General features: G+C 36.2%; 1 protein-coding gene across 1 annotated transcript; it reads right to left on the bottom strand.

The window, feature by feature from the left end:
• Positions 1 to 360: 360 nt before the first annotated feature.
• Positions 361 to 18,740, bottom strand: cdh1 (cadherin 1, type 1, E-cadherin (epithelial)). Its single transcript, XM_058056830.1, has 18 exons — positions 18,417 to 18,740; positions 15,576 to 15,684; positions 12,940 to 13,028; positions 12,602 to 12,724; positions 10,480 to 10,620; positions 9,771 to 9,926; positions 9,526 to 9,670; positions 8,058 to 8,230; positions 7,857 to 7,985; positions 6,918 to 7,103; positions 5,553 to 5,797; positions 5,319 to 5,461; positions 5,157 to 5,248; positions 4,906 to 5,038; positions 2,975 to 3,193; positions 2,767 to 2,897; positions 1,201 to 1,344; positions 361 to 1,075 (listed from the first exon to the last, which is right to left on the bottom strand). Exons 1-18 carry the CDS (start codon positions 18,465 to 18,467, stop codon positions 860 to 862), a joined length of 2,625 nt encoding a protein of 874 aa, XP_057912813.1. The 5' UTR covers positions 18,468 to 18,740; the 3' UTR covers positions 361 to 859.
• Between the last annotated feature and the right edge of the window lie 5,909 nt (positions 18,741 to 24,649).

The raw sequence follows: 24,649 nt of genomic DNA on the forward strand, positions 1-24,649 counted from the left end.
ATGAGTAAGTGTCAATATAGTGATATATATAGCACATCATGACTGGATGACTTTTTTAGCTAATTGCTTATTTTTAGCCTTATGCATTATTTTAGCTGTTTGAAGATGAACTATATCAGCAAGTTGAAGTATTTGTCATTTTACAAATAAGGAGTTAGTATGTTCTCTGAATTATCCTTACTGACCTTTTTTGCAGTACATTTAGCCAGTGAAGATTGCTTTTATAGTTATTATCCCATATTTAGCCCATAGAGAGTAATAAATAATGTGGAGTGATTTCTGATTGAGAACAAATTTAGCTTTGTTCAATATTGAAATATTTCTGTCCATATAAGAATCGTAATAAAAAGGAACAGCACATGAACAAAGAAAAAGTCCTTTATCATCATCATCATCATCCATTCTCCTTAACATGTCAACCGGACAAAGTTCCAAGTAAAATGTACAAGCTTTCTGTGAGGTCATCTTAGCGGCTTAAGTTGACCTAAGTTGGAGGGGCGTCGACATAAACGGGTTCCGCTGTTCAAGTAGTTATCCACAGGGCGTTAGAAGTGGAGTACTTTATTCAAACATCTACCGTCAGTGGGATTACATAAAAAAAAATATGTTGCATCAGTAAACATGCAAAAATATCCAGAAGAACCAGAAGAGCGTCGGCTAAAAGCTCAACTAAAAGCATTTTTACAAAAAGAGAATTCAAACCTCAAGCACTTAAACGGGCGAATACCAAAATGAAAGTTGGGGAAAAACTGAGCTGTTGAGCAGTGGATGCTAACACGGCTGCGGTGTGCAAATCATTTGCCGATGCAAATCCCCCCCCCCCCAATTTGAGGCCAGGCGTTGGTTGGCTCCGACGTTTTTACAGCATGTCGTCCTCCTCCCCCCCCCCGTACATGTCCGCCAGCTTTTTGAAGCGAGGTCCCCACTCGCTCAGACAGTCATAGTCCTGGTCTCCGCTGCTGGACGAGTTGAGGGTGGACAGGCTTCCCGCGTCGGAGCCCCCGCCCTCGTAGTCAAACACCAGCAGGGTGTCGTAGGGGGGCGCCGTCGGGTCGTTGTCGGCCGCCTTCAGGTTCTGCAGAGGGGGGGAAAGCGAGACACACGGGGCTCAGAGAGTGCAGAGAACATTCGGAACCGCGCGTACGTTAGCCTGTTAGCGTTAGCCTTAGCATGTTAGCGAGGTCACGGGGCTTGACTCACGTCATCAATGAAGTTGCCGATTTCCTCCGGGTTGGCGGGACGAGGTCGGTACTGCGGGGCTGGCAGGAAGTTGGGCACCACGTCGTTCCTGAACACCTCGGGACGGTTGTCCAGGCCTTGGTGGAGGACGCTGAGATCATAGTCCTGGAAGATAGACGGCGTTTCATCATACGCGCATGGAATACTTTTAAACGTTTGTATTTATTCGGTACTTTTTATATGCACCGTCGTCCCTCGCCACATCAATAAGTCTCTACGGTATTGGGTAATACAGATGTAAAAGGTGACTATAGGGGTGTTATGTCACGTCTTGAGGGTTCTAATGTAAAAAAAAAAAAAACATTTAGAAGCTCATAAACAGGTTTTCTATGCCATAAAAAAGTAAAAATAATAAAATAATAATAAAATAAATAAATAAAAAATAAAAAAAATAAATATTATAAAGTAATTAAAATAAATACAATTATAAATTACTTGCTGTAAGTGTAGAATAAAAACTCATAACTTAGATGAAAACATAAAAATAACCAAAATGACTTCATTTAAAAGTAAACAATAACAAAATGACTTAAGTGTTAAAATTAAAATAAATAAAAATAGCTTGTATAAAATGTTTACAAACAATTTAAAAATAATACAAAATGACTTCAAGTGTGCACAAATGAAAACGAAATACAAACTAAATAAAATGACTTCTTATAGAGCTTAAAATAGAGCTTAAAAAAATTACAAAAAATTTAAATGGATTACTTAAATGTGTTTAAAATATATATAAATATGTTCATTCATTCATTTTCTACCGCTTATCCCAGCTGTCTTGGGGCGAGAGGCGGGGTTCACCCTGGACTGGTGGCCAGCCAATCCCAGGGCACATATAGACAAACAACCATTCACACTCACATTCATACCTATGGACAATTTGGAGTGGCTAATTAACCTAGCATGTTTTTGGAATCCCACGCATGCACGGGGAGAACATGCAAACTCCACACAAAGGGTGGGATTGAACCCGGGTCTCCTAGCTGTGAGGCCTGTGACCAGTGTGTATACAACACATATTAGGTCTTTGAATGCGTCTTCTGAATAGCTTATATTTTCCTTTATTATGCAGTTTTTTTAAGCTTTTTAGTCCAATCATTTTGAGTTTGTAGGCCAAGAATATATAAAATTGGATTAAATCTACATATTTTAAAAATAAGTCATGGCCAAGCGTGAAATAGCAATAGTTTATTTCATTTTAAAAGAACTTAAGATATGCCTTTATTCGTCCCTCAGTGGGGAAATTTGTAATATTTGTAAAATTTAATAGAGTGAAGCAGCGAAACTGAAACGGCCAAGTGGTGAGGAATGCCCGCACATCGTCTTTACAATTTCCCAATTCAAGATGTTCAAAAAAATCCTATACCCATCTCCCCATCTTTATTACTGCTAGCTTGTGAGTGTTTTAGGTTTAGCTGTTAGCGTTTCTTCAGGGACTGATACGGTAGGGATGTCTCAAAATGCACGGTGGCCCCCAAAACAACATTTGTTGCTCAAAAGTGACTTTCAGTAAAGACGTAACGTTACCTGATCATCCTCTCCACCGCCCTCTTCGTCATAGTAGTAGATGTTGTCTCGGATATCGTCGTCCTGCAGCAGAGGCTCCTTTTGCTCTCCCCTTCTGCGTCTCGCAAACATCAGCAGCAGGAGCAGCAGCACTGAGCACGCCGCAAGATGAAAAAAAAACCGATAAACGATTTGTGCCGATGGATAAAAAGCCAAAGGTCATACTCACAGAGAAGCAGGAGGATTCCTCCCAGTATTCCCAGTATAACCGGCAAGTCCGTGCCGCCCGCCACGCGGCCCTTGCAGACCACCTCTTCCCCGGTGCAGTCGCACACTTTGGCCTGAACGGTGCTGTCCTGCTGGAGGCCCTGGTTGTCGGCCACACGGAGAACCACGGTGTACTCCCCGCTCGCCAACTCGGTGGCCAAATTCAAGATGATGCCCGTTTCTGGCAGAAATAAAAAAAAAAGGAAGTTACAACAAAACCATTACAAGGACTTGGCGTTTTTCTACGCCACTCTACTCTCCAAAGTACCCAATACCCGATTTTATGCACTATAAGGCGCACCGCATTATAAGGCGCACCTTCAATGAATGACATATTTTAAAAACTTTTTCCCATATATGAGGCACACCGCATTATAAGGCGCACCTTCAATGAATTACATTTTTTTTTTTAAATTTCCACATATAAGGCGCACCTTCAATGAAAGACATTTTTTTAACTTTTTTCAATATGTGAGGCGCACCTTCAATGAATTACATTTTTAAACTTTTTACCATATGTAAGGCGATCCGCATTATAAGGCGCACCTTCAATGAATGACATACTTTTTAAACTTTTTTCCCATATATGTAAGGCCCACCGCATTATAAGGCGCACCTTCAATGAATGACATTTTTTTTTTTTTTAAATTCCACATATAAGGCGCACCTTGAATGAAAGACAGTTTTAAACTTTTTACCATATGTAAGGCGATCCGCATTATAAGGCGCACCTTCAATGAATGACATATTTTTAAACTTTTTTCCCATATATGTAAGGCCCACCGCATTATAAGGCGCACCTTCAATGAATGACTTTTTTTTTTTTAATTTCCACATATAAGGCGCACCTTGAATGAAAGACATTTTTTAAACTTTTTTCAATATGTGAGGCGCACCTTCAATGAATTACATTTTTAAACTTTTTATCATATGTAAGGCGATCCGCATTATAAGGCGCACCGTCAATGAATGACATATTTTAAAACATTTTTCCATATATAAAAGGCGCACCTTCAATGAATTACATTTTTTTACTTTTTTCCATATATAAGGCGCACCTTCAATGAATGACATTTTAAAACGTTTTTCCATATATAAGGCGCACCTTCAATGAATGACATATTTTTAAACTTTTTTCCATATATAAGGCGCACCTTCAATGAATGACATATTTTTAAACTTTTTTCCATATATAAAGGCGCACCTTCAATGAATTACATTTTTTAACTTTTTTCCCCACATATAAGGCGCACCTTCAATGAATGACATTTTTAAACTTTTTTCCATATATAGGGCGCACCGTCAATGATTGACATATTTTTAAACTTTTTTCCATATATAAGGCGCACCTTCAATGAATTACATTTTTTAACTTTTTTCCCCATATATAAGGCGCACCTTCAATGAATGACATATTTTAAACTTTTTTCCATATATAAGGCGCACCTTCAATGAATGACATATTTTTAAACTTTTTTCCATATATAAGGCGCACCTTCAATGAATTACATTTTTTAACTTTTTTCCATATATAAGGCGCACCTTCAATGAATGACATTTTTAAACTTTTTTCCATATATAAGGCGCACCTTCAATGAATGACATATTTTTAAACTTTTTTCCATATATAAGGCGCACCTTCAATGAATGACATATTTTTAAACTTTTTTTCCATATATAAAAGGCGCACCTTCAATGAATGACATATTTTTAAACTTTTTTCCATATATAGGGCGCACCTTCAATGAATGACATATTTTTAAACTTTTTTCCATATACCAGGCGCACTGGATTATTAGGCACATGGTCAACTTTTGGAAAAAATTGAAGGCTCTTAGGTGCGCCTTATAGTGCGGAAAATACGGTAGTTAGCCCTTACTAGAAAAAACTTACTAGAATCATTCATTCTTGCCGTCCAGTTGTTTTTGGACATGCCCTCCAAGGAGACTCTGTATGGTCCGGCAAAACCAGGTCCGTCTTTATCCGTTACAGACAGCAACTGAGGGGCCGACTCTTTGTTGCACACCTGGGAAGCAAAAACAATCCAATTGTAAAAAAAAAAAGAGCTGGAGACACCGGGCACCAATCTACGGCATCCGGCAAAAACACATTTCAAATGGAAGACAACAACATTGAAGACACACCGTGATGGAACGCTCCTCAATTGTGGGTGCGTTGTCGTTGACGTCCTCGAGGAGGATTATCAGCGTACCGGTTCCAGTGGCTGGGACTTCATCTGGTGGAGACACAATACGTTCACGTTTGGGCTATAATTTGATGAATTTGAATGAAGCCCATTGGCTTACCGTTGTCGTACGCGCCGATGAGAGCGGTGTATTTGTTGTCCTTGACAAAGACGGCTTCTCGGTCCATGGGACTCTTCACCGTGATCACGCCCGTGAGTTTGGCCACATTCAACCAGCCTGCCGGGTCGCTGATGATTTTATACCTGGACGTTTGGAAGGTGCAGACAGAATTGGTTAGAAAAGACGTATCCTCGAATGGAAAAAAGCCACACAAAGAGGGAGTGGTTTTCTTACATGACCGACTGCTTGCGTGCAATGTCGGGGTCCGAGGCGGTGTACTGCACCACGTCGGCGTCAACGGCAAGGTCCTCGCGTTTAGACACAAGTTTCTGCACCGGCTCAAAGACCGGGGCTTCGTTGACGTCGATGACGTTCACCACCACGGTGGCGGTGGCGGTGGGCAAGGGGGTAGCGAACGGGACTTCGTTCTCCACGGCGACCAGCAAAGTGTGCTTGGCGCTCTTCTCAAAGTCCAGACCCTGAGGAGAAAAACATTACAATTATAATATGATTCATATTCTAACATTAGTATATTCCCACATTACTAGAGCCCTCAAGACGTGAACTAACACCCCTATAGTCACGTTTACATTTGTATTACACAACATAGTAGATATTGTCACTTAAAATAAGATATATATTTTATATATATAATATAAATATGTAATATAATATGGTAACCGAGTCCCAAATTCACAATTAGAATGCCTTCGTTTGCCTACAATCTTGGACCAGTCATGATGTACGGGACAAAATTATTATTATTTTTTTTAATAAAAAATTTTTTTTTTAACTTAAATAACTATATTAGGAAAGCAGGAAGTGAACAAATGTACAACAAAAAAAGTCATTATTGTTAAGACTTTTATAGGAAAAATTAAATAAAAATAAATTAGGAAAGCAGGAAGTGAACAAATGTAACAAATTAACAAAAAAATGTAACAAAAAAAATTTATTAAAAAATTATGACAATTATTTTTTATTTTATAATAATTTTTTAATAATTTTTAAAAACATAAACAAATTTAACTATTAGGAAAAGTAGGAAGTGAACAAATGTAAGAGTCACTGATTGTAAAAGTAGCAGATGGAGGGGTAGGATTTAATAAGCTTTGCTTCTTCCTACTCCTTTTGGACATGTGGAACTGGGAACTGATTATGGGATGCACTCAATTGGAATCTGATGCATGTTCAAATGAAATTAAACCATTACCATTACCATTACAATGTGTATTTTGGGATTGAAAATACTTCATAAGTACAATTCACGGCGACTCCAAATTGTCCATAGGTATGAATGTGAGTGTGAATGGTTGTTTGTCTATATGTGCCCTGTGATTGGCTGGCCACCAGTCCAGGGTGTACCCCGCCCCTCGCCCAAAGACAGCTGGGATAGGCTCCAGCACCCCCCGCAACCCTCGTGAGGAGAAAGCGGTAGAAAATGAAGGAATGCATGAAGTACAATTCACTGAAATATGCTAATTTTCTACTAATAAGAGGTAGTATTCAACGAGAAAATGGCAATAGTTTCTTAATGAATGACAAAATAACAATGTGATAGTGACAGAGTGTACTTCAAAAAAACTTGATTATTTATACCTTGACAGTTTTGATGATTCCCTCATTCTTGTTGGCTCCCGTTTCCACAGAGAAAAAATTTCCGGGATCGCCGTCAACAATCTTGAACTTTGCATTCCAGGCTGGAGAATGTGGCTCGTCTCCGTCCGTCACAGACATCCGAATGACAGCAGCGTCCACTTTGTTTTCCGCTATGGATGCTTCGTACTGTGAAAAAGCAAAAGGGAATCACAATGTTGGACTGCCACGGGGCCCTTTAAGATTTATTCCAACCATTCTTCAGTGATTTTCCCCACAAACAGTCATTGACAGTTATTAAAAGATGTCCACTTATGTATTTAAAAATTTGGCCACACATTTAAGTCTGTGTGTATAATTGTGATTGTAAATTGAAGAATATGCTAAATAAATGACAATGGCCCCTTTTTTTTTTTTTTTTTTTTAATGATTGAAGCACAGTGTATTGTAATACCATCAGTGGCGTCATTAGGCCTATTTTAGGGGGGCTTCGGCACCCCCTAAAATGTTAAGCCCCCTCAATAATTTGATTTTTTTTTATTGATTTTTTTCCACATTTATTTATTTTTTACCAAAAAAAAAAAAATCTGACAAATTTCATATAATAGAGCAAAAGCAGGCTAATACTAGCCTACTAGTAGTAGCAATAATCAGAAGAATAATGATGATAGTGATGATAATAATAGGCTAATTGATAATATAATAATGATTATTATATAATTGATCAATGTCCACTGGACAAAATGGTTGCAGAGATTGAGCAGCGGTTTTGCAGTGTACTTGTGTCACTAGGTTCTGGTCCCTCAGAACCTAGTGACGCCCCTGAATGCCATCCTGGGGAAATAAAAACCCATCTTCAAAAAAAATAAATCAATAATGGAGCAAAATAAACGACATTCCGAGTCCATGTTGATGTAAACAGCGGAGTCAAACGGTACTCACAGAGTTCTGAGTAAACACTGGAGCGTTGTCATTGCTGTCTGTCACAGTGAGGATGACGTTGGCCTTCCCGGTCAAGCCCTCACCCACCATGTCGGCTGCCTCCACCACCAGTGTGTACTTTGGATATTTCTGTGGGATGGAAAAGTGGTTGAAAACATGGCAAATGATAGCAAAGATGGCGACGAATGAGAACGCCCTCACCTCTCGGTCTAAGCCCCCCGCGTTGATTCTGATGGCTCCGGTCACCGGGTTTATGTCAAACAGACCAGCTCTGGGCAGCTCGGGGTCTTGACTGATAATGCGGTAACGGATGTCCGAGTTGTCGGTGTTGGGCTGGTCCGCATCCGTGGCAACCACCTTAATCACCTCGAAACCTGCAGATTGATACAAATACAGAAGGGGGAGATTTTAAATTAAGTCATTTTGGGTTTTTTTTTTTAATGTTTTCATCCAAGTAATGAGTTTTTTTATTCTACGTAATTAATTATTTTTAATTATTTATTAATTCTAAGTAATTTATAATTGTATTTATTTTCATTACTTTATACCAGGGGTCGGGAACCTGCCAGATATTTTAAAATGTGTATCTGTGAGAGCCATATACATTTTTTTAAACATTGAATGCAATAAAATGTGTGCATTTTTATGTAAGACCAACAGTTTTAGATATAATGGGCTCTAATTACGTAGACCAGGCACACTACCCCACGCCAAGGGGGTGTGGCCAGCACACTTTCGTGAGCAGCGCAATGTCTAATAATAAATCAAATACTTGTTGCCATTAATGCAACTTCTGCTGCTGCATGGTTTTGCACCGTACTCAGTATATTTCATTCTTTTGGCCATCTTTGCCAGAAGGCTTGGTTCTGCAGCTTTAGCTAGGTGACTATTTGACTAAAGGAGGAAAGTTTATATTTACATGTTGACATCTCAATGACTGAGGTAGACTACAGCATTACCCAGTAATAATCGAGTTTTGGTGTTCATCAGGAAAGATAGATATGGTCGGCCGTATTGCAGTAGAAAATAGATGGATGGATTAAAATGCATAAGAAAGTTGTTGATTTTGAATATTATTTTTAACAGTCATTTCTGTGATGGTTTACTTTAAAATGTTAGCAAAAATACATTTTTATTGTGGTAAGAAATGCTTGAGAGCCAGATACAGTCATCAAAAGAGCCCTACCTGGCTCCCGAGCCATAGGTTCCCTACCTCTGCTTTATACATTTTTATTTGTATTTACACTACATTTAAGTAATTATAATTGTTTGTTTTATTTAAGTCAATTTTATTTTCTAATTTTAATTTTGTTTTTCAATTTTTTTTTACATTTAAATCATTTTGATAAAAAAAATTCACACTTAAGTCATTTATATTTGTATTTATTTGATTTTTTTATCACTTAAATCTACATTTCCTTTTTTTTTTAAAGCAATTTTTAATTATTACTTTTTACAGGGTTTTTTGGGGGGACAAATGTACGCTCTTTAAAGTCACTTACTAATTCAAATTAGTAGATTACAATGTAATCTGCCACACAGATTACAGTTCTGAGTGAAACAAAGGAACAATCCTTTGGTACCAGTCCAACACGTGAGGACCAAGCAAGAGCGACAACCCGACAGATTTCCTAAATAAATGTAAAAAAAAAAAAAAAATGAACGTTACCTTTTGGTGACGCCTCAGCCACTTCCCCGCGGAACGTGTCTTTTTCAAATGCGGGTTTGTTGTCATTCTGATCAATGACGTTCACGACGATCTCCATGGGCTCCTCGGCATTCCCAGACCCGTCTGCCACAGCGTGTGCTTGGAACTGCAAAGATGTACGGGTTAAGCGCCTCGAGTTACGTTTTGCTCTGCTAGCACTGAGCGTCCTGTGCAAGCGTAGCTAAAAACATACAAGAGGATCTCACCAGGTACTTGTCCTGCTTCTCTCTGTCCAGTGGTTCCGTGAGGTAAAGGTTTCCGGTGTCTCTGTCCATGTTAAAAAGTCCCACGGGAGGCTGATCGGCTCCCGGACCGGTGATGCTGTAGAAAATCTTCTTCAGTTTGTCTTCGTTGGACCGAATCTACACAACAAAGCAGGGAAGTAGTGAGGACACTGAAACCAGGTTTCAGAGACGGAACTCCAAGGGTCAAAATTAGGGATCGACCGATATGGTTTTTTTTTGGGGGGTCGATGCTGATTTTTTTCCATCACCCTCAGCCGATGGCTGATTTTGCTTGGGACGATATTTGTGGCCGATACTGCTTTTGATCCCTCAATTTACATGAAAAAATGACCATGATAACAAATATTCCAGGTCTCATGTTTAAAGAAATATTTATTGAAATGTAAACACAGCTTTCTTAAAACACACATTTAAACGGCATTATCAACTTTAAAAGGAATAAATGTGCAAAACATTTAAATTTATCGATGTGATGACTGCTCCTCCGCAGCGTGACGCTGGTGGGTTCCGTGTTTATATAGCCATAGAACTCAATACTAATGAGGATCAGTCAAAATGGCCGCTACCAGCTTTTGAATAACATATGGGATTGAATAAGTTAAGTTACCGTCATCAGATCCAGAAATGAAAACTTTTTGGGTTTTTTTGAAGACCACCCAGGAGGACTCACCTGGGATACTTTGAGCGGGTAAGGACCTCTGTCGTTCTCTGCAACATTGATGTCGGGAATAACCCAGTCTCTCTTTCTCCTCTTCAAGCCGGTGCCAGCTCTTGAAAAACGCAAAACAGGCACGTCGGGATCATCTGCGCTCTGTAAAGAAGCAAGAGGCCAACGCTTGCATTAAAATCATGAATTCACAGCGTTCAACCAACGGTGTGGAATGGCCGAAATACACAAAACACTGCAAGTATTACATGTTGTCATGAATGTACCCGTTACTATGTGTATATAAAAAACATGTTTTAATCACGGCCTATGTGTATTCCATTATGTGCACTACTGAGCTGTTGCCTTTTTTCTGTTTTTATATCTTTAAAACACAGAGAAAAGAAAAAGACGTGTGTTTCTGTGTTATAGATTTAATACAGCGGGCTCCACATGCTTGGAATATTTTTTTTCAAGGTAAAAACAGTAAATGACTACATTTTGCTAGCCATAGCATTTCAGTATGTGGAATCAAACTATGGAATGGATTGAGTAAGGAAATTAAACAATGCACAACGATGAGCCAATTCAAGTCTTGAACCAGTCATGACGTGCTATATATATATATCACTATATTGACACTTACTATGGTACCCATTATGGCATTGGATGCTCATATCACCAAGTACTTCGGTACGTGAAAAAAATAAAAAAAAATTTTTTTTTTATTTAAAAAATTATAACAATTATTTTTTTATTTTATAATAATTTTTTTATAATTTTTAAAAACATAAAAAATTTAACTATATTAGGAAAGTAGGAAGTGAACAAATGTAAGAGTCAGTGATTGTAAAAGTACCAGATGGAGGGGTAGGATTTAATAAGCTTTGCTTCTTCCTACTCCTTTTGGACATGTGGAACTGGGAACTGATTATGGGATGCACTCAATTGGAATCTGATGCATGTTCAAATGAAATTAAACCATTACCATTACCATTAAATGCAAAAGCACGGTGCAAAAAAAACAAAAAAAAACCGTGTGCTTGTCATTTCTGGGTCAGCCACTAGAGGTAGCCATTTCACTGCCACTGAGATTTCCAAATACTCAAAACCTTTACATACTGTACGGTATTAACACATGTAAATGTATTACTAGTAGTCAATGAAACACAATACATTAACTTTATTTTATTCAGTTTGAGTTTTTCCTGTTTATTTCTTTTGTGCAAGGTCGCCGCTACCATTTATAAATTGCACGAAAATCAACAGTGTTAAACAAATAACACACCTTTGTTAGGTACAGAAAGTAGTCACAAATGTGTCGCTATGCTGTGGGATGTGACTTTTGTCTATTTCTGTCATGCGGCGGTGAAAGGCCACAATCTGTGTACCGGGAAGTGAAACTTGCACCCACCTTCCTGCAAAAAAAACCCATCCTCATATAGTATCAGGTGTTAAGCTTGCATTGTTTAAAGTCCAGCAGATTATGGTCGTAATCGGTGACACGCCAACATGGCGTCAACACCGTGTGAGCATAAAAAGTCAGTGTGCCACACAATGGGTGTCCAAACTTTTTCCAGCGATGGCCACACAGGGGAAGGGATGCAATGGCAAAATTATATGTGTCTAGTTCAAGAAAACACTGCATCTCAGCATTGCGACATTGATGAAAATGCCTATTAGTACCAACTTTTTTTTTCCAGATTTTTGCTTTTTAAAAAAAAAAAAAAAATACAAATATTACAACTTTCTTCTAAAATCATCCTTGTAAATATTCTTTTCATGAATATGATGACTTTATTCCAATAATATTTTTACTTAATTCACATAATGCAACTTTTTCCGCAAACAAATTTCCCCCAAATTACAACTTTATTTTATCATATTATTAAAAATAAACTGTATTTAATATTTATCCTTAATGTTTATCCTTTTTAAAATTGCAGCTTTTTCCCCCTCTTTATATTTGTCAAATTACAGCGTTTTTTCCATGAATTCCGTTTTTTTTTTCCCCCAGTTTCCAACTTTCTCACTGGGTCCATGCAGTCGAACACTAAAAGGAATTAGGTCTCTATTGTTGTGCAACCATAGTAAAAATACCATGTAAATACAAAAGTCCGTTATTGGTAATAAACCCTGATCCTACCTCTGCAACATGGTGGTCTCGTTGATGCACTACCCTGACAGGAAGAGTCACCTTGCGCCCTTGCGAGTCCCACGTGTGGATCAAGAAATCAAGTTTGCCATGAAGAACAAACTGTCTTTTTACCTGAAAAAATAAAATAAAAAATAAAAATCAGTCAAGGACAACCAAGTTTTTTTTTCTGGGGTTGAAAAAAAAAAATACAATGAAATAAATCTCAGCAACCCAAAAAGCAACACTAACACACCATATACATGCTCATGTTGATTTATTATCTATCCATTATCATTATTTGCATAAATGACCTAAATGGGACCAATGCAGCGAAGACAAATACTCACCACCACAACCCCGTCAGTCTGGACCGCGAAACGAGAGTCATCACTGGAGAAAGGAAACCTGCTGCGCTCCGAACATTCTGTGAAGTCCACTATAGAAATGGGGGAAGACCAAGTGCCACATATGAAGAAAAAAAAAAGTGCAATTTTTCTTCCATCCCTCAGATTACCACGGATAATTGGTCCCAGACCCGAGCGTGACATGTGGATTTCCTCAAAATAGGACAACTGAAATTGCATACAAAAAACCTGTTTATACGGTTATTAACATTAGAGCCCGCTAGACATGAAATAGCACCCCTACAGTCCCCTTTAGACTCCCAATGTTTACTGGGGGAGTACTTTACTTCTTTACTACTTCTTGCTGTGGCTACCGTCTCATTACTATAACATTGTTTACTTTTGTATTTTTGTTCATTTAGTCATCTTTATGACTAAAATGTGCTTGATCAGCACATTGGCCGTAGCCATGGACAATGAAGCAAGTCAGACTAGATAGGACAGCTCCAGTCTGGGAGCTATTTATCCTCTAAAAAGGAGGAGGCATGTCCAGACAGGAATGTTTGGTGGTTTGAATCCCAACGATGGCCATTTGACACCACTAAAGAGCCAACCACTTGTGTCTGGACCGCCTCGTCCCCCCCGAGGAGATTGGATCTTGACAAGAGCTGTCCTATCTAGTCTGACTGGTGCGTGTGTGTCCCACCTAGTCATGATCTGATGAAGCTTGCTTGGATGAGAGCCCGAACGTCTTCTAAGATAACTTGAATAGTAGGGCTGGGTTAAATGATTATTTTTGTAATAGAACATTTTTCAATGCATCGATTAATCTAATGATTAATTTTTAAGTCCGATTTGATTCGACTTTGATTCGATTGTCTCCCCATAATTTGACCTACGTATATATAGCAATTAATGCTATATTAATGCAATTAATGTACGGTGTCTTCTCCACACAAGCACAAGCTCCCGGGTGCTGGTGCATCGCGGTAGTGCCTGTATGGTATGCCATCTCCATTTTGCACATGTCGCAGACCACCCAATCGTTACCTTTAAGTGACGCTTATCCTCATTAGGGTCGCTGCGGTACGCTGGAGCCTATCCCAGTCGACTTTGGGCCGAGTACAATGTTACAGTACAATGTCATTAAATAGAAACTAGACAGCTTTTTGCGTTGGCTCACTTCCCTCCGTTACGCACAGCAGACGAGGGCATATTAGCAAAGATCATCTGAAATTGCTAAACAGATGACGAACTGTGATCTCACCCACTGACGCGTGTGAGCGACGGACGGAGTCAGCAGGTTCCTACTTTTTTTCATTGTGAAATACTACTATAAAAAAAAACACATAGTAAATCGTAGAACCCGACATAAGCAGTTGTCTGTATGGCGAAATGGTGATAATAAAGGGATTTTTTTATGATTTTCCTCGATGGGTGCATAATGTAAAGGGTGCATTTTGTTAGTGTAGTGGCTATTTGTCCTTCACTAAAATAATAAACGTAACTTATGCTATAATCAAACGGCCACTGATGCACCATTTTGTTTTACGCAGGCAAAAGAGTCATTGTCCAAACAATCTTGTTCCGTTTCTTCTTCTTTCCTTTTATTACCGAGCAAGCAAACAAACAAACAAAAAAGGAACAAGGGCCTTTTCCTGTTGCCTCTCTTGCGCTGGTACAAAAACCATAGGCCCACCCCGGTGCATGCTGGTCCTGTGAGCACTGCCTACCTAAATATATCGCAGGTGCCCAGGGTGTTATCCAATGAAATAAACCCAGAAATTAACTACTAATTAACCCCAACAAAATATGATAGATAAACAAATAAATAAATAACTAACAAGAAAATATTATCAAGTAATCCAAACAAAACAACAACAACAAAAAATAAATCAACAGATATCAGAAACCTAGGAACACACCAATAAATAGCTCCTACAGTTAGTTTTTGCAGAAAAAGATGAATAAAATGATCTTTGTTCGGTGCTAAAAGCTATAAAAGATGATAGTTCCTTTGCTGTTGTCGCCACTCCCGTCCGTTTTATTTTCCTTGGTGCCATAACCATAAATGTGCTGTTGCAAAAACACTAAACATAAACTGACCCATTTTTTTCATACAAATGACCCCTTGGGCTCTCACATTTTGTCAACAAAAGCGACTAGAGCGGCCATTTTTTAGTAATAAGAACGCATGGGGACCAAGGGGAACCAGTGTTTATATCACAGACATGGTACTCACGGACTACTAAGAAAAGAAAAACACGTCATTATTTCCTTGTTAGGATTAGGATAGGATTTTTTTTTGCATTTTAAAGATACTACCCAGGCTCAGCAAACTTAATTGTTGACAGGCTCTGAGCAGAGACGATTTGCAAAACAGGCTTGGGGACATTGTTGCGCCTTGCAGGTAGGAACATTACTGAAAGTGGAGCAAGCTGAAACTTGCTCGTGCTCCCGTGTGTCGCTCATGAAAAGAACTCGCCTACAGAGCTATTTATTCAAACTCTGTGGGAATCCGTTTATAAATAAAGTTGCGGCTATTTGGACCTTTCCTTCAAAATTCAGAGCAGATATGACATGAACTGACCTACGCCACAAAAAATAATCCTGGAAAAACTTCTATCGAGATTGCTTACCTTTTCCCAGCCGTGTACCCGGTCCTAGTTGTGGTCTGCTCACTTTGAAAACCTTCATGTCTGACCCAAATCCGGGAACACAGGATTGCTCCTCACACCAAACTGGAGCCTGAAAGAAAATAAATAGTATAAAGAGTTCGTACATAAAAATAATAATGTAGGCTCCATCCTTTCAGACACCTTGGAATAACCGAATTCCTATGATTCAACACTGGTTTTGCTCCGATCCAACATTGATAGAAAAAAAAAAAAAAGTATCTCGAAAAAAAGCAAGGCTACAGCCGTTGTATTGGGATGTCCTTATTAAAACACGCCAAAACCAGTCCAGGGTTGGCCAAGATAGACTAAATCATTACAAATAAAGAAAAAAATTCCCCGTGTGACAGTCGTCCCTCGTTACATCACGCTTTTTAAATGATTGCTGTTTTGTGGTTGCATATTAGAATGGAATAGAATAGTATTTTATTGTCGTTGTAACAAGTACAACGAAATTGAAAAAGTGCCCAACAGTCTGTGCATCATTCATATATAAGTACATTAAGAAAAAAATAAGATTAAAATAAGATTTAAAAAAAAATAAAAATAAATAAAACATTGTTGGGCTAAATTATGCATTTTCTAGCATGAATCCATTAAAATACAATTACAGTTTAAGGCAATAAAATTAAATAAATAAATACATAAAACATTCAGTCAAAGCAAATGCCAAGTATTCTTGGCCTAAATTATGAATTTTCTAGCATAAATCCATTAAAATACAATTACAGTTTAAGGCAATAAAATTTAAAAAATAATAAAATAAATACACAAAACATTCAGTCAAAGCAAATGCCAAGTATTCTTGGCCTAAATTATGAATTTTCTAGCATCAATCCATTAAAATACAATTACAGTTTAAGGCAATTTAAAAAAGCAATTAAATAAATACATAAAACACTCAGTCAAAGCAAATGCAAAGTATTCTTTGCCTAAATTATTAATTTCCTAGCATAAATCCATTAAAATACAATTACAGTTGAAGGCAATACAAGACATTAATAAAATGTAGTCTACACAGGCCACTAGGTGTCACTTTTAACAGGCACCAGACTTGCCTTCAACAGGCTTTGATTTAACTATTTATCACACAACAGGCACTAATAATAATAATAATAATAATAATAATAATAATAATAATAATAATAATAATAATGACAATAGTCACCATCATAACAACACAGGCTACTGTTGTGAAATCTCAACTCCCAAGAGACATATTATTGTGTACTAATTGATATCTTAAATGGCTTATTTTGCCTGATTATATCTACTATATTGGGTAATTAGAGTGTAAATGTGACTATGGGGTGTTATTTCATGTCAAGAGGGGCGAATACATTTGTGAAATTTGTATTTACAAAGGTTATAAACAGGTTTTCTACGCTCCAACTATGAAAATATGTGTTATGCCAATTTCCCTAGGGGGGAATCCCAAAGGGGTCTTCCTGTCTAACAGTCCTGTCGACACCAAAGCCAGTATCATCAAAGAACGATGTTGGAAGACAGTGGTGGTGGATCCATTCTAAGGGGATCGCAGACAGCAGGTCAAAAATGGGACGACAATATGTTAAATATAACTCATGGAAAAAAATGAATAATATCCCCTTTGGATATGCAATTATTAATTCATTAAAAATAGAAAATATATATAATATTATAATATATATAATTTGTAAAAGAAAATATGTGCTTGTGTTGCCTTAAAAAATAAAAAAATAAATCAATGAAGGAATAAATAAATTTAAACATAAATTAAAAACAAATAAATATGCATACAAGTTAAAAGTATAAAAATATATTTTTGTTAAATAATTACAATGGAAAACAAGTGTGAAAAATTTTAAATGACCGTCGTGACACAATGACCACTGGAAAATGTGGGTCCCAGTTTGACACCAGTCAAGAACCTCTGCTGTGGTCGGCCATTTTGGGTGGGTGCCATTTTTTTGTGAATCTGGACCATTTCTATTTTGGTGGGTGGGGGTTGATTTTTATGTGTGGCCAAATATTCCTTCATGACATTCTTTTTTTTTTTTTAATTTCCAATCAGTAATATGACAAACCCCCCAAGCTGTAAGACAATTAGATAGTTGGCCATTTTGGTTTGTCGGTACCGTTTACTGCATTTGGGCAATTTTAATTATTTTTTTTTTTGGGGGGGGGGGTCTGTGTTCATATATTCCTTCATAAAATTCTAATGCAAACCATGCTTAATTTTTATTTCTAAACTATGCCAAGGGTTAATAAATAGCCATCTGTGTGCTGTCCATGGCCCACGGGCCGCACTGTTGACACACTTTTTCCCCACCAAGGGCCTCATACAGAAAAAAATTCAACCTGCATCTGTGAGTTAAAAGTCGCGATGGGAAAGTGAAAGGGAAGAGGCTTCCATGTTAGATATTGACGAGTGTGAACAAGTTAACCTGTCGACGCCATTACGGAGGAGCAGGGCGAGGCCATTAAGCTCCAGGACAGAAAGATCCCTACTTAGTACTTATGCATGAATAAATGATGACATGTAAATGATAATTCATTATTTTGTCTGAAGATGAGAATCAAATTAACACGTAACTCAGTCCAACTTTGAATGAAGCAGTTTTGTTGTGTATAGATACTTACCTAAAATGACTTCCGTGTTCAGTTGGTAGCGTCTGACTAAGTTAAAGGTGAAATGATCAATAACATAGTGATATACTAACGCTAACATCGCATATAAACTAGATTAAAACAGCCGGGAAAGCAAATTAATCACTTGGAATCACTAAGACACGCTTAAAGGGCACACAAAAAGAGATAACTTACCAGAAGCAGGACGAAGAAAGTCCCCCACACCGCGAACCAGGCGGTCCCCATCTTCTTACCGATCCCCAAAATGCTCTACCGCTAGCGACGCCGACGACAAAATGAAAGTATATCCAAGTGTTCGAGTCCAACGAGCGTCCGTGTCTCCGGAGAGTAGTTTCAGTTGACTTCTGAAAGAGTTCGGTTAGCGCAGAGGGCTTTGGTCGTTGCTCAAAGAGATGAGTGGCTGCAGGTACGTTGGGGTCGTGACGTCAGCTCACAGGTGCGCGCCTTCCGCCTTCCCACATAAGGGCATAGAGACGGACCCACGTGACCACACAGATACCAATGGTTTCTGTGGCGCATTGAGTCACGACTGTGGAGTAGAAACAACCTTCCGCACACAAATCTTACACGTCTGGCATGGATGCAACTTTACTCCCCTCCCTCTCGCTCTCTCACACACATACACACACAGCCGCTGACTATGTGACAGGCATGTTAGTTACACTTTAAACGTGTTTTAAACAGGTTTGTGAAAGACATATACTGATATATGGGCATCATTTGGGGTGGTCATGTGACCATACCAGGAAATGGCCTCCCCAAAATGACGGCTGCCACGTAAGCTAGCTTGTTTTTTTAACCATGAAAGCTAATTTTAGCCAATTTAACAATTGTAATTATTCAATAGGGTGTCAAATATTACCATTATATTGTTTCTAGTATATTTCTTCAATTAATTTTTAAAAAAGACAGCTGCCAAGTAAGCTAGCTTGTTTTTTTAACCATGAAAGCTAATTTTAGCCAATTTAACAATTGCAATTATTCAATCGGGTGTCAAATATTACCATTATATTGTTTGTAGTATATTTCTTCAATTAATTTTAAAAAAAGACAGCTGCCAAGTAAGCTAGCTTGTTTTTTTTAACCATGAAAGCTAATTTTAGCCAATTTAACAATTGTAATTATTCAATAGGGTGTCAAATATTACCATTATATTGTTTCTAGTATATTTCTTCAATTAATTAATAATACTGTATATATTTCAAGAAAAAAAACTGTATCTCAGCTTTGTGATATAGGTGAAAGTTGTATTATTAGTACGATTGCTCTTTTGTTTGAACCCATATTTATTGTTTTTTATTTTTTACTTATTTGGACTTAATTCACATAATATAGCTTTTTCTTTTCATAATATTATGACTTCATTCCAATTTCATAACTTTTTCCCCTACCCATTTTCCGAAAATAACAATTGTATTCTTTATTTTTCTTTGTTTTTCATAATATTGTGACTTTTAAACTGTCTTTCTATTTCATGAAAGTTAGTTCTCATAATATTACGACATTATTGCCATAATATTTTTACTTAATTCACATAATGTTTTCCCAAAAAAATTTAAAAATTGTTTTTACAACTTTATTTTGTTTTGTTTGTTTCTTATAATTTTATAACTTTACGGGAAGACATTTTTTTCCTCATAATATTACCAGTTTATGATTATGTTCATTGCAACTTTTCTCATTAGAATACAGTTTTTCCCCAGACTTCAAAGCAGCCTTTGTTGGTTTGTCAGTGCACTTTACCTGCATGAAAGGGGCCACGCCAAATGCCATCAAATGCCATATGAGTCTTATCATTAAAGTAGTAAGATCACTAAATGAAAAAAAAAATAAATCCATCATGTTAACTTGACTGTAGGATGCGGACATGTTGAAACAACGTTCCTGCCATGCTCCTTGAAGTTGTTCTCCATGGTGAGAACCATGAATAATTCATTATTGCGATAAGAGCCTTTCTCCCGGCCATAGGTCCATTTTCTTCCTGGACGTCAACTGACTCATTGTCAAATGAAGAGTCATCGCCGTGACTGTCTTTACAATGCGGAAGGCTGCTGACGCAACTCGAAAAGTGCCATCTTGAGTCAAAGTTGACACACATCGGCGTGAAAGAGTGTTTTCCCCCTTCTTCAATTATTTTTCTTTCATGTTTGTCACACGTAAATGTTTCAGATCATCGAACAAATGGAAATATCAGCCAACAATTGAACACAAAATTAAGTTCATTCATTCATTTTCTACTGCTTGGACTGGTGGCCAGCCAATCACAGGGCACATATAGACAAACAACCATTCACACTCACATTCATACATATGGACAATTTGGAGTCGCTAATTAACCTAGCATGTTTGTTTTTTTTTTACTTCTAAGGGCCAGTGGCGTCATTAGGCCTATTTTAAAATGTTCTTAAGCCCCCCTAAATCATTTGATATTTTTTATTGATTTTTTTTCATTATTTTTATAATTTTTTTTTACAAAAAAAATCTCTGACAAATTGTATATAATAGGGCAAAAGCAGGCTAATAAGCAAAATACTAGCCTACTACTACTAGTACTAATAATCATTCATTAATTTACTGAATTATTCATTGACTACTGGGATAGGCTCCAGCATGCCAGCAAGCAATAGATGGAGGGATGAGAATAAAGTTATACGTTTACAAAACAAAAGGTTGTACATTAATGAGAATAAAGTCATAAATTTACAAGAATAAAAGTCTTACATTTATGAGAATAAAGTCGTAAAGTCCTCACGGCTAGGAGACCAGGGTTCAATTCCACCCTCGGCCATCTCTGTGTGGAGTTTACACGTTCTCCCCGTGCATGCGTGGGTTTTTTCCGGGTACTCCGGTTTCCTCCCACATTCCAAAAACATGCTAGGTTAATTAGCCACTCCAAATTGTCCATAGGTATGAATGTGAGTGTGCATGGTTGTTTGTCTATATGTGCCCTGCGACTTTTTTTCTCGTAAATGTACGACTTTATTTTCATAATACTATGACTTTTTTCTCGTAAATTTACAAATTTGCTGTCATTATATTGTGACTTTTTTTTCTCGTAAATGTATGACTTTATTTTCATAATACTATGACTTTTTTCTCATCAAATTTACAAATTTGCTGTCATTATATTGTGACTTTTTTCTCGTAAATGTATGACTTTATTCTCATGTTACGACTTATTTTCTTGTCAATTTATGATGTCGTAATATTACAACTTTTTTCTCATCAATTTACGACTTTATTCTCATCAATTTACGACTTTTTTCTCATAAATGTACAAATTTATTCTGATAATACAACAACTTTTTTCCGTAAATTTAGGAATTCTCATGAAATTACGATTTTTTTCCCCGTAAATTACGACCTTATTAACGTAATTCGTCAATTTACCACTTTATGCTCAAAATATTTGGACTTTTTCTCGTAAATGTATGACTTTATTCTCTTGTTACGACTTATTTTCTTGTCAATTTATGATGTCGTAATATTACGTAATAACTTTTTTCTCATCAATTTACGACTTTTTTCTCATAAATGTACAAATTTATTCTGATAATACAACAACTTTTTTCCGTAAATTTAGGAATTCTCATGAAATTACGATTTTTTTTCCCCGTAAATTACGACCTTATTAATACAACAACTTTTTTCTCGTCAATTTACCACTTTACGCTCAAAATATTTGGACTTTTTCTCGTAAATGTATGACTTTATTCTCTTGTTACGACTTATTTTCTTGTCAATTTATGATGTCGTAATATTACGTAATAACTTTTTTCTCATCAATTTACGACTTTTTTCTCATAAATGTACAAATTTATTCTGATAATACAACAACTTTTTTCCGTAAATTTAGGAATTCTCATGAAATTATGATTTTTTTTCCCCGTAAATTACGACCTTATTAATACAACAACTTTTTTCTCGTCAATTTACCACTTTATGCTCAAAATATTTGGACTTTTTCTCGTAAATGTATGACTTTATTCTCTTGTTACGACTTATTTTCTTGTCAATTTATGATGTCGTAATATTACGTAATAACTTTTTTCTCATCAATTTACGACTTTTTTCTCATAAATGTACAAATTTATTCTGATAATACAACAACTTTTTTCCGTAAATTTAGGAATTCTCATGAAATTACGATTTTTTTCCCCGTAAATTACGACCTTATTAACGTAATTCGTCAATTTCCCACTTTATGCTCAAAATATTTGGACTTTTTCTCGTAAATGTATGACTTTATTCTCTTGTTACGACTTATTTTCTTGTCAATTTATGATGTCGTAATATTACGTAATAACTTTTTTCTTATCAATTTACGACTTTTTTCTCATAAATGTACAAATTTATTCTGATAATACAACAACTTTTTTCCGTAAATTTAGGAATTCTCATGAAATTACGATTTTTTTCCCCGTAAATTACGACCCTATTAACGTAATTCGTCAATTTCCCACTTTATGCTCAAAATATTTGGACTTTTTCTCGTAAATGTATGACTTTATTCTCTTGTTACGACTTATTTTCTTGTCAATTTATGATGTCGTAATATTACATAATAACTTTTTTCTCATCAATTTACGACTTTTTTCTCATAAATGTACAAATTTATTCTGATAATACAACAACTTTTTTCCGTAAATTTAGGAATTCTCATGAAATTACGATTTTTTTCCCCGTAAATTACGACCTTATTAACGTAATTCGTCAATTTCCCACTTTATGCTCAAAATATTTGGACTTTTTCTCGTAAATGTATGACTTTATTCTCTTGTTACGACTTATTTTCTTGTCAATTTATGATGTCGTAATATTACGTAATAACTTTTTTCTTATCAATTTACGACTTTTTTCTCATAAATGTACAAATTTATTCTGATAATACAACAACTTTTTTCCGTAAATTTAGGAATTCTCATGAAATTACGATTTTTTTCCCCGTAAATTACGACCCTATTAACGTAATTCGTCAATTTCCCACTTTATGCTCAAAATATTTGGACTTTTTCTCGTAAATGTATGACTTTATTCTCTTGTTACGACTTATTTTCTTGTCAATTTATGATGTCGTAATATTACGTAATAACTTTTTTCTCATCAATTTACGACTTTTTTCTCATAAATGTACAAATTTATTCTGATAATACAACAACTTTTTTCCGTAAATTTAGGAATTCTCATGAAATTACGATTTTTTTCCCCGTAAATTACGACCTTATTAATACAACAACTTTTTTCTCGTCAATTTACCACTTTATGCTCAAAATATTTGGACTTTTTCTCGTAAATGTATGACTTTATTCTCTTGTTACGACTTATTTTCTTGTCAATTTATGATGTCGTAATATTACGTAATAACTTTTTTCTCATAAATGTACAAATTTATTCTGATAATACAACAACTTTTTTCCGTAAATTTAGGAATTCTCATGAAATTACGATTTTTTTTCCCCGTAAATTACGACCTTATTAATACAACAACTTTTTTCTCGTCAATTTACCACTTTACGCTCAAAATATTTGGACTTTTTCTCGTAAATGTATGACTTTATTCTCTTGTTACGACTTATTTTCTTGTCAATTTATGATGTCGTAATATTACGTAATAACTTTTTTCTCAACAATTTACGACTTTTTTCTCATAAATGTACAAATTTATTCTGATAATACAACAACTTTTTTCCGTAAATTTAGGAATTCTCATGAAATTACGATTTTTTTCCCCGTAAATTACGACCTTATTAATGTGAATTCGTCAATTTCCCACATTATGCTCAAAATATTTGGACTTTTTCTCGTAAATGTATGACTTTATTCTCTTGTTACGACTTATTTTCTTGTCAATTTATGATGTCGTAATATTACGTAATAACTTTTTTCTCATCAATTTACGACTTTTTTCTCATAAATGTACAAATTTATTCTGATAATACAACAACTTTTTTCCGTAAATTTAGGAATTCTCATGAAATTACGATTTTTTTTTCCCCGTAAATTACGACCTTATTAATACAACAACTTTTTTCTCGTCAATTTACCACTTTATGCTCAAAATATTTGGACTTTTTCTCGTAAATGTATGACTTTATTCTCATGTTACGACTTATTTTCTTGTCAATTTATGATGTCGTAATATTACGTAATAACTTTTTTCTCATCAATTTACAAATTTATTCTGATAATACAACAACTTTTTTCCGTAAATTTAGGAATTCTCATGAAATTACGATTTTTTTCCCCGTAAATTACGACCCTATTAACGTAATTCGTCAATTTCCCACTTTATGCTCAAAATATTTGGACTTTTTCTCGTAAATTTAGGGCTTTAGTCGCATAATATTTCAACCTTTTTTCTGGTCAAGTTAGGACTTTGGCCCCCGTGGGGGCTGGGATGTGAATGA

Source organism: Doryrhamphus excisus, chromosome 19, assembly GCF_030265055.1.
Source record: "Doryrhamphus excisus isolate RoL2022-K1 chromosome 19, RoL_Dexc_1.0, whole genome shotgun sequence".
Classification (NCBI taxonomy): Eukaryota; Metazoa; Chordata; class Actinopteri; order Syngnathiformes; family Syngnathidae; genus Doryrhamphus; species Doryrhamphus excisus.

What these genes read in the sequence shown, in the direction of transcription:
- cdh1 (XM_058056830.1), bottom strand. Translation starts at nt 18,467, where the DNA reads ATGGGGACCGCCTGGTTCGCGGTGTGGGGGACTTTCTTCGTCCTGCTT. An exon ending in CTTTCTTCGTCCTGCTTCTG is followed by an intron (nt 15,685 to 18,416) that starts GTAAGTTATCTC and finishes ATTTTCTTTCAG; the next exon opens with GCTCCAGTTTGGTGTGAGGA. An exon ending in AGAAGCAGGACAAGTACCTG is followed by an intron (nt 9,671 to 9,770) that starts GTGAGATCCTCT and finishes ACATCTTTGCAG; the next exon opens with TTCCAAGCACACGCTGTGGC.